Raw genomic sequence first — 12112 nt, forward strand, 5'->3', positions numbered from 1 at the left:
GAAATGATAAATTTTAAACCTTCGTTCAATTCTGTTTTTTTGAAGAGCTTTTCAATTATACAACGTTTGTAACGTCTCCTCAAGAGATGTCCAAAGGCCATGATAGATGTGGAACAGGAGAGCGAGTTTATCCAAATCCCTATGACCTCATTGGTGTTGTTTCTTGGAAATTAATTGACTGCTGAACAACTGGGTGGCAATTTGCGGAATTTAGAACTTTTAGTCGACTTTCAAACCAAATTTCATCTTTTTCAGTTTTTTTCAGAGTTTGGGCTTTTGGGCTGGTCAACAAGGAGGCAGGTATAAATGACAGGCTACAGATCACACGATACGGGATCTCTTTATATATGCCAGTCTAACTTGACAAAAGATATAACAAATCGAAGTCAAAGATATATGCCTAAGACCTGTCTGTGCTATAAGTCTCAATTTAAAATTGTTGGGGGGGGGGCTGAAAGTGTTTAATTTATAAAAGAGTAAATACTTAATTACAGCTTACTAATTACCAGTTGCGTTGTTGTGATATCGAGATGAGCTGCGTAGTGATCGTTCATTTGTTCTTGTTAGTCAGATAGTTGTTCAGTTTAGACAAAAGAAAACGTTTGTTAAGTTGTTTAAACCGTGTAGTTTGAGTATTTTCAAATTGAAGACTATGAGCAATCTCTTTTCAATATAGGTCTATTTATCGAAAAGGGAAAGCAGTTGTCTGCTGCTGACTTCTGGGTCTTGTTTCTGTCTCTCGAATTTTTATCCTTCCCACTTCGCTGAGAGAAACAATAAATTCCTCTCAGCTCAGTTTGGGCCGATAGGGAGCGAATCACAAACTCACGTTCATAGTGAGGTGCTTTTTAATTTTCCTATTGGCCGAGAACGCAAGAGAATTAACTCTTTTTTATCTCACGATAAAATTATTGAAACTCCAAAAAATAGTAAAAATCTAAAAAGCTGAGAGCATCAATTATTGATCACGTACGCGCCTGTTTTCTGCGTTTCCCCTCTTCTAAAACCGCAACAATTATGGTTTTCTTGGGGGCTTTTTATGAGACTCTATTGTATTTTCCCCTGATGCAATCTGCTCCATCTTTATTGAACTTGGGGGAAGAGATCTGCATTGCAACTGTCAAAAGCAGAAGTAGTTTAAATCAAAAGAAAGTGTGGTTATACAGGCCGCCTACGCTCAACAACGTACATTTTCCATCCTGGATATAAGCGAGGAGATCCAGGCCTAAAGTTCTGTTAATTTAATTAAGTCGAACTAAGTAGTTTAAATACTTGTGTACTGGTAGTCTTATCAAGCGCTAATTTGTTTAGCGCGCAGCGAAAGAAAGGTTAATTAACGCCTAAATACGTTCGCTATAATGTGGGATTAATTATCCGTTCATTTGTAACGGCTCTCGTAATACTACAATAAGCGCAAACTTTCCTCAAAAAATTTGCACAATCCTTTCTAAAAATCGCCGCAGTTTTTAGCAGAGCTAGCCGAGTTTTTCAGTCTCACATATCGTATTTACATATCATTTAAACATGTAATTTTATCGTATATACATATCGTTTAACCATGTTAGTTTATCGTATTCACATATCGTTTTGCCTCGCCCAGAAACTGGATAAAGTCATTGCGAATGTCTGCTTTATTGGCAGTTAGTGCCGCCTTGCGCCTCAAATTCCCAAGACTACTTCGAATTGCATCGTAATCAATTTGAGATGCTTCTTTCGAGTTACGGTCGTCAAGTTGCTCTGGTGATAAAAGTTGCAAAACCAACAGAAGCCGCTCTTTGTCTAAACACACAATTTATTAGATATAGATATAAAACAGCTACAAAACTTAATCCGATTGAACGTTTCTAAAGAAAAAAACATTTGTAAAAACAAGAACACAATCTAAAACTTTTTTGGAATAAAATTTGGCAGCAAAAAGAAGACCACAAAAAAAACTACTTCAGCTCTTTTGCAATCAATCAGATTTTTGCGTGGCAATCTATAGTAAATAGTATGGGCTCTGGTACAAATTTCTTCCGCTGAAGAATTTGGTGAAGTGTTGCCAAAAGCCACGTAATCATTAGCCGTATTTTTATTTCGATTTTTTAAGAGCTTAGCGGAATCCATATCATTGGGAGGATCTATTCTGTTTCGCCCCCCCCCCCCTTCAGTTTTTTTATGCCCACATTACCATTCATGTGTTGTTATGTACGCATGCGCCTGAAGGCTTAAAAGTTATATGCCCACTAAGCTGGGCTGGGGGGTGGGGGTTATAGAATCACACACTTTACCTCAAGATTCTAACTTCCGTCTTTACCAGTTTACAGTTTACTAGTTTATATAGTTTATAATGCGTTATAGTTTTCAGGCCAGAATAGATGCCATTGAGCGTATGAAAATTGCGGCAATGCAAGACTTTTTGTTTTATCTACGGTACTGTTATCATAAAAAAAATTCGGCATCAATTATTGGTGAAACAATGTAGTTCAATTTCATACCTTTCCTTAAAAGGTGCTTTTGTTACCTTCAAACTAATTAGCTAAAACAAATCCTTGCAATTTTGCATGTTTAAGCAGTACCGTTCACAACAGTTTGAGTTTGAGTTTGGTCGTCAGAACTACTCATTAACTGCTTTGATTTTCGGCTGATATTTAAGTTTTCATAACCGCTTTCATTTATACCGAATGGTTAACTATGACTCAGCGAGATGTCAGAAATTGACAGCACTTAAATTTCAATATATTCATAGCCACCGAAAATATATCTATGAAAACGCGACTTGATATGAGTTTTGTTTGAGTATTTTTCTTCAAGTGCCGATTAATTTCTACAGTTCTAGCTATGCTTTTCTCATGTAAAGTTTTCTGATTGACTGCGCTATATACAATTATCTAAGCAATCTAAATTACCAAAAATGAATCATTTAAGATCATAGAATTAGTTACATTTAATTCTTGAAAGCAGCTTGTTTTCTTCACACGCAACATCCCTGTTTTCCAAATAAAAAAATTTCAAAATTTTTTTAGTTGCACGTTCAAAAACAAAAGATTTTTTCAACAACTGTCCACGTGCAAAGCGGGGGGGGGGGGGGGGGTATTCTTGAAAAGAATTTAAGCAAGCGATTTAGCAACCAATCAGACAAGACAAAACTTCCCACCTATTCGCATACTATGTTGACCTGAATAGAACAAAATAAGCCATGCTACTATGTTAATTAGCCGAATTTGAGCAAACGACAAGGAGTCCTCGGTAATGTGTGTTCACACAGATTGCTCATACCCTCCTCAGCCCCTTTTTTTGACATCTGCATAAAAAATCGGCTAAATTTCTACTGAAAAATAACTAATGCCGCCTTAGAGGGCCGACGATACCTGCTATTAAGGAGACTTGAAGACAAGACAGACAACAAAACCAAATAAGAGCAACAGGCCTCAATTACCAATTCGCAATGTGTACCCATTGTTTTTAAAAAGCTTAACAAATCAAAAGAACATCAGATAAAGCAAAATGGAATGAATTCACTTGTTTGTCGCTACAAAAGATATAGGACCTGGCTTAATTGAGAAAAAATTAACATGCTGACAAATACAAAAAAGCAAAGATCACAAGTACGTTTAAACTTTTTGAAAACATTAATTTCACAGACATGAAAACCGTTAGCTATCATTTGAAATCATTAAATGAGATATTTTAAGCCTCCCCAGGAAAACATTCAGACAATTGATTATCCAGATTGTCTAAAGAATACAAAAAAAAAACAGATACAGGTAAAAAAAACAAAAGTCAACTAATGCTAGAAATCGGTGTCGGATGCTTTGAGAAAAGATCTAATCAATAGAAACCTTAAAATTGCACCTTCTATCAATGCCAAAACTGTGTGTGATATATGATTTTTTATCAATGTAAAAACCAAAAAAGACCGCAAAAAAGAGCCTCAAATAATAAAAGTGGTCCAAAATTGTTTCAAAACTCAGCTTCAAAGCCAAAAACCACTGTATAAATGATAAAACAACAACAAAAAATATATTCTAAATCCCGTAATGCAACTTCTTGTTGTGCTAACGTAACATTTCATGGTGAAAGAAGTGAGAGAAGAATTGCAATTCTGAAAAACCATTTACTTTCTCAAAAACATTTTTTTAATTTGAAGTTTCTACAATCATATCTTGTTAAAAAACATATCATACCTGTTGTCAACCTGTTAATGCCTATTAACATGCAAATACTTTGGCGAATTCGAATGATTACAAAATAACAACGAATATAGGCAGAATTCAAAAATTCACAAATTTTTTGCAAACAGTGTTTTTGAGACAAAAAACTATAAGCTTTTCGCTGGAACTTTATTGTATGTTTATTGGCTCAATTTGCACGTCAATTTATCTTGTCAGTAATCGAGTTGTGATTTGAAATGATTCTGGTGTGAGTTTAACTAATTTCTTTAAAAAAATCAAAGAATGCAAAAATAATTTTTCAGAAAAAAGACAGCGCCTCAATACAATCCGAATAATTGTTGAAATGTAAAAATCCACAATTTAACCAAAACTTATCTTGCTTTTGCTGCTCGTGCAAAAAAACAACTAAGGTTTTCAAAATATGCCGAAATTGAGAAACAGACAAAAAAGGCCAAGATATCAAAATTAAATGATGATTTTTGGATAATTAATGAGCTATAGTAGCGAAATACACTTAGTAGGTATCAATAGAAAGCATTAGTTATTTTCCTTTATAGCTCCATTGATAACAAATTAGACCTTTGAAGGTTTAGAATCCGTCAAAACACCACAAAATAACAACAATTGCTCGCAAATCTCAAGAATTATTTAAAATTAACGAAAACAATTTGTGATCCAAAAAACCATGAGCTTTACTCAGAAAATGCAAAATTTATTCTTTTTGCCTCATTTTAACAGAAATGGGACTTTTCATTAAATTAAGTTTATTGGATTAGACAGAGTTGTCTGTAATTTAGACGAAGAAAATTGAAAACATAATATAAAACGGACAGCAGCAAAAACAATCCAATTCATTTTTTCGTTGCAAAAGTCAACGTCGATACCAAAAATCATCTTACTATGACTGCTGAGCTCTTGCAATAGGTAATTGTTCCGAAATTTTTTTATATTGAACGTTTTGGCGATGGATATTCCTAATAAAAAAAATAAGTGATAACTCTTTTTATATAAGAAAAGCGATACAATTTAGCGAAAGGCCGCCAAATTACTTCCAGAACACTTTCATAGAAACCACAGGTAAAAACAGCTCTCATCTCTGTGAAAAAAAGTGATCGTTTCAGTAGTTTTTTAAGTGTCTGCACATCCGGTCAATTTGGACAAAGAGGGCTAAAGAAACCTATTTGATATATTTTTCACTAGGCAAAATTTTCTTCTAAAACTTAGGCAAAATTTCAGCCCAAATGTGGTTCAAACAATTCAAAGACTCTTTTATCTTCAACTTTAAAACAGATGAGACTATGGTTTAGACTTTGTAATATTTTTTTGCAAAAATAGATTGAAGTTTTAAAGCAATTTCAAAAATCACAAAAAGGGGTGAACAATGCAAAGGTAACCCCAATAAATGAAACGCAAAACTGAAATTCCTTTTTTTGGTTGATGTTTACTTCATGCACAGTGCTTTATTACGCACGTACTAGTTTATACAAACAATTAGGGTGCATACTTTACTCGGGAATTCGAACTGCCGAGATTTGGAAATATGCATAACACGCTTAATAATCCAAGCAATTTTAGTTACATTTTAAATGTGTTATTCGACCCTAACAACGTCATGTAACGCTGTGTTATTAAAAGGTAGAGGAACTTTTTTGTTGGCCAAACAAGAGACATACACAGAAAGTATTGTTTGCCCTCTTCAGAAACTATCATAGATCTGCTCGCCAAAATAAAAAATGTATAAATGTAAGTATGACAAAAGCTAGTATAACAAAATGTGTCACTTAGAGGTTTTATCTACAAATACTTGAACAGACCTAAATGAAGTTTTCATGAATAAGGAGCCAATTTAACTTTATTTGAAAGCATTTTGAACCTTTGTTTCGGATGTATTCCATAACAAAACATATTTTAGTATTAAAGTCTACATTTGTCCGGTGTTAATTACACAAAAAATTGTATGTTATCACACAATTTTTCAGGTTAAAAGTGGTTTAGAAGAAAATTCTCAGTTATATGATAAGTTGCGTTTTTTACACCATATTCTCTTGGGCTTAATCATGATTTTTTGCGATATTCACCTGAAAAACTTAACACAAAATTCATATTTTTGATATTCTTTCTGGCCTGCAACCCAAAAGAGCAGTCACAAACTTTGATGGAATCTCTTCTTTTATTCGTATCTCTCATATTTGACCATAAAAAATGTTTTGGATTGTTTCTTTTGGTGATCTTTTGTTTGTGTCCATGTTCAACTGCTTTTTGAGAACCTAATTCAAACTATTAGGTTTTGCTGGGAAAGCTTCAATACACTTTAAGGAGCTTCCATACACATAAGTTTTGATTTATGATTTTTCAAGAGAACAACTACAAATCATTTTCCTCTAAAATATTCCTCTGAAACTCCGCAATTTAACCCAACCGCTCATTCACACAATAATTGTGTAATTATTCATCACACGATGAAAACTATCTGATGTGAAATTACGTGAGCTAGCTAACAGAAATAATTTATTTCTTCAATTACTTATTACTTGTCATCTGAAACAATTTAGCAGTATCTCGTGATCTACCAAATAAATATTTTGGTCGAGAAGGTTTAAAAAAAATAGCTGTTTTAATTGCATCAGGCCATCATCCCTTTGATTGAATGATTGACGGTTGGGGCCATGGGCAGGAGCCGCATCTTTTGAAACCGATGAGCATTGCCCAGTTGATGTTTCAATTTCTTGTGCTAAAATAAATTCTTCTAAATGTTTATAAGTGGGTTTACACATAGTTTATACATATGTTTCCACTTTCCTTTAATTTTGTTACAAAAGTAGTGATGTATAGATGCTATCCAACCATCTCGTTATATATTTTTGCAAGAATGCCGTTTTCTGGCCATTTTTTTAAAAAAAAGAAACAATAACGAAATCTGCTCACTCGGGAGATTTTCCGCTGTTTTCTTTCTTAAAGTTGACCTAAATCAATGCTTCTGAAACATTTTGTGTGGGGACGTATGCATAGCACTTATATATCACTACTCTATTTCGAAGCACCTGATTATTTTCCTCTAAAAATAAAAAAAACAGCGGTTACTATTTGTATGATAAGATAGGATGTATCAGTGTGGACATATACTGAAACTTTCAAAATTTTTAACCAATCAAAAACTAGAACGTCTTGTACAACTTGGTGAAGTGGTTAACTCATCAAGTCAAGTTGAGTTGCTTTGACAAATGGACTGTTTGGGGTTCAATCCATACCAACATTACCGGTCTTGATGAATTACAATGAAATTAATTGTTTCAAAAAACAAAATCACTGCGTTGATACTGTATGTGGAACGCACTGTGGTTGGCATACACGCAGATAACACTGTGAACACTGTGACCGGTTTCAAAATTTAAATTCAATTGAAACTGATTTTAGGAATACATTGAATAAGCAAAGCTATGACTAAAACAAAATTATGAACACTGTTAGAATAAAATAATATAGAAAAAAAAACAGAGGAAATAGATTACAAGACAAACTAAATACAAGTTATTATGGTACTGTAGAAGAATTATTTGATGCATTAACAAAAACTCTAAATAAACAAATTGGTACATTAATAAATAACATTAGAAAATTATATGAAGCTTCACAACCCAACACTGATGCAAATAATAATTAGACTTTAATGAACCTTTACAGATTAAATTGATGATGGCAATCTAACTATGACACTTTTTGAAACGAAAGAAGTTTTGATAAATGTAATTTCTCAGGGCAATAGTCAATTGAGGATAATACCAACAAGAGATATTGTCAAAGGCAAAGTTGAAATTAAGGTTGTTCATGCTCAACTATTGTCGCATGGAATCAAGGTAAGAGGTAACGAATTTATAATTAAACAGAAGTTTAATGAATTCTTATCTACTAATATGATAAAATTAAATGATGTAGAAAGAGAAATAGATAACATAGCACAATTTCATAAAGGTATAATTTTTATTTATAATATATGATAAAGAAAAAGTAAAAGACGCGAACTAATAAAAACATTATAAAACTCTAGAGTCTTAGCATTGAGGTTGACCAAAATGATTTATTAGAAAAATTAAAAATATTTTTTATTAGAAACAGAAGCAGGACATGATGGATTATAAGATGATATGTTAATAACCTCTTAACAATTTTTACCAACAAATGTCTTTCCTCAAGAAAAGTTGGAAAATTTCATTTTTAATTTTGGTAAATAATTTTTTTACTTAATATAATTTTTATTGTCAGTTTTATAATCAATCATAAAATAACTGATATGATAATTACTTTTTTAATTATAGTAAGTAGGCATGGCCACTGCTTCGCAGATGAAACAACAACAGCTAGCTAAAGATGCATTCTCTCTGCAAACAGAAAAAATTGATAGTAAAAGAACAATAGCCTTAAAGAAAGATGAAACATGATCATCTGATTTAATCTATGAATCAACTTTATGTAAAAAAAAAATTGTATAATTACATATAAGTTAATATAATATAATATATATATATATATATAAAAATATATATATATATATATATAAATATATATGTATATATATGTGTATATATATATATATATTTATATATATATATATATATATATATATATACATATATATATATATATATATATATATATATATGTATATATATATATATATATATATATATATATATATATTTATATATATAAATATATATGTATATATATATATATATATATTTATATATATATATATATATATATATATATATATATAAATATATATATATATATATATGTATATATATATGTATATATATATATATATATATATATATATATATATATATATATTTATATACATATATATTTACATATAAATATATATAAAATCGGTGAAAATGCTTGGTTTCTCCAGTTGTTTTACTTAAAACAGACCAGTCGTTTATAAAATTTATCAGTTTCGTTTTGATTTTGAATTATCAAGAGAACAGGTAAAAAAACTTTGGCGAAAAAAATCCTCTAAAACTCATCCGTTTACTCACACAAAATATTGTGTAAATAATCATCAAACTATCTGATAGGAAATTACGCGAGCTATGAGATTTAAATTATTTCATTGATAAATCATTATTTGTTATCTGAAAGCAAATTAGAATTATCTCGTCTTCCAGCAGTTAAATATTTTGGTCGAGAAAGTTTAAAAAAATAGCTGTTTGAATTGCATCGGACCGTCATCCTTTTGTTTGAATGATTGACGGTTGGGGCCTTGTGCAGGAGCCGCATCTTTTGAAACCAATGAGCATTGCCCAGTTGATGTTTCAATTTCTTGTGCTAAAATAATTACCTCTAAAAGCTTATAATTGGGTTTACACATAGTTTACACACATGTTTCCACTTTCCTTTAATTTTGTTACAAAAGTAGTGATGTATAGGTTCTATCCAACCATCTTGTTAAATTTTTTTTGCAAGAATGCCGTTTTCTGGCCATTTTTAAAATAGAAACAATACGAAAAAGGCTCACTCGGGAAAAGTTTTGCTGTTTTCTTTCTTAAAATTGACCTAAATCATTGCTTCTGAAACATTTTCTGAGGAGACATCTGCATAGCACACATATACCACTACTCTATTTAGAAGCACCTTGATTATTTTCCTCTAAAAATAAAAAAACAGCGGTTACTATTTGTATGATAAGATAGGATGTATCAGTGTGGACATATACTGAAACTTTCAAAATTTTTAACCAATCAAAAACTAGAACGTCTTGTAAAAACTTGGTGAAGTGGTTAACTCATCAAGTCAAGTTGAGTTGCTTTGACAAATGGACTGTTTGGGGTTCAATCCATACCAACATTACCGGACTTGATGAATTACAATGAAATTAATTGTTTCAAAAAACAAAATCACTGCGTTTATACTGTATGTGGAACGCACTGTGGTTGGCATACACGCAGATAACACTGTGAACACTGTGACTGGTTTCAAAATTTAAATTCAATTGAAACTGATTTTAGGAATACATTGAATAAGCAAAGCTATGACTAAAACAAAATTATGAACACTGTTAGAATAAAACAATAGTAGTTAGCATTAGCAAACACTCTAAATGAACAAACTAGTAAATTAATAGATAACCATAGAATATTATATGAGGCTTCGCATCCCAACACCGATGCAAATATGCACTAGCCTTTATGGAACCTTTACAGATAAGTATTGATGACGGCAATCTAACTACGATACCTTTTGAAACAATTGAAGTTTTGATATAGGTAAATTTTCAGGGCAATACTCATTTGAGGATAATACGAACAAGAGATATTGGCAAAGCAAAGTTGAAATTAATGCTGTTCATGCTCAACTATTGTCGCATGGAATCATGCTTGCAGTAATGAATTTATATTTACACAAAAGTTAAATGAATTTTTACCTCTTAATTGAGTAAAAAATTTATGATGTGGAATGAAAGAAGATAACATAGCACACTTCCTTAGAGATATAATTTATGATTATAATTTATGAGAAAAAGGTATCGGACGCAAATCAACAAAAACCTAATAAAACTCTAGTGTCTTAGCATCAGGATTAAATCATATGATCTAACAGAAAACTTAAAATTACTTTTATTAGAAAAAGAAGCAGGACCTGATGGATTATATTTTGAGATGCTAAAAAATCTTGACTAAATTTAACAAGAAAAACTCTGCTCAAGAACAATTGGATAATTTTATGTAATTTTTAATATACTTTTTATTGATATCACTACATTTAAAAATAAAAAATTAATGTGATAACTATTATTATTATAGTAAATAGGCATGGCCACTGCTTCGCAGATGAAACAACAGCGACAACTAGCTAAAGAATTTTCCTCTCCGCAAATAAGAAAGTTTAGTAGTTAAGGAACAATAATCTTCTGGAAAGATGAAACATGGTCAGTTGATTTAATTGATAAATAATCTTTATTAGAAAAATAATTATGCAATTATATATAAGTTTATATATATATACATATATATATATATATATATATATATATATATATATATATATCTACTGTTGAACTATTTGTTACCCCATTCAGTTACACAAGAAGCACTTTAAAATCAAACCAGAATAAATCGGAATTCCTTTTATTTTAAATTGTAACTTCCATTGAAGGCAAATTCAAAAAAACCTTGAACAGTGGAGCGTCCTGTTTGCCTGTCACTAGTTTAAATTTTTTTTACGAAGAAAGCTATATGAGAAAGAAAAAGTAAAAGACGCGAACTAATAAAAACATTATAAGAATCTAGAGTCTTAGCAATGAGATTGACCAACATGATTTAATAGAAAAATTAAAAATATTTTTTTTAGAAACAGAAGCAGGATATGATGGATTATAAGATGATATGTTAATAACCTCTTAACAATTGTTACCAACAAATGTCTTTCCTCAAGAAGAGTTAGAATATTTCATTTTCAATTTCGGTAAATAATTTTTTTACTTAATATAATTTTTGATGTCAGTTTTATATTCAATTATAAAATAACTGATATGATAATAAATTTTTTAGTTATAGTAAATAGGCATGGCCACTGCTTCGCAGATGAAACAACAACAGCTAGCTAAAGATGTATTCTCTCTGCAAACAGGAAAGTTTGATAGTGAAAGAACAATAGCCTTAAAAAAAGGTGAAACATGATCATCTGATTTAATCTATGAATCAACTTTATATAAAAAAATAAAAATTTTATAATTATTTATAAGTTAATATATACATATATATATATATATATATATATATATATAAAATATATATATATATACATATGTATATATATATATATATATATATATATATATATCTATATATATATATATATATATATATATATATATATATTTATATACATACACACATATATATATATATATATTATATATATATATATATATATCTGTATATATATATATATAT

The 12112-nt window shown here is 30.4% G+C and overlaps 1 protein-coding gene across 1 annotated transcript in view; it reads right to left on the minus strand.

Moving 5' to 3' along the window:
• Positions 1 to 1441: 1441 nt before the first annotated feature.
• Positions 1442 to 12112, minus strand: part of LOC142351129 (uncharacterized) — a 30480-nt gene continuing 19809 nt past the window's right edge. Inside the window, exon 3 of the mRNA XM_075403224.1 lies at positions 1442 to 1779. Within this exon, the coding sequence (XP_075259339.1) occupies positions 1562 to 1779 (218 nt within the window). The 3' untranslated portion in view covers positions 1442 to 1561. The remainder of the gene's footprint in view (positions 1780 to 12112) is intronic.

The sequence above is a fragment of the Convolutriloba macropyga genome, chromosome 12 (assembly GCF_964194025.1).
Source record: "Convolutriloba macropyga chromosome 12, txConMacr16.3, whole genome shotgun sequence".
In the NCBI taxonomy this organism is placed as follows: domain Eukaryota; kingdom Metazoa; phylum Xenacoelomorpha; order Acoela; family Convolutidae; genus Convolutriloba; species Convolutriloba macropyga.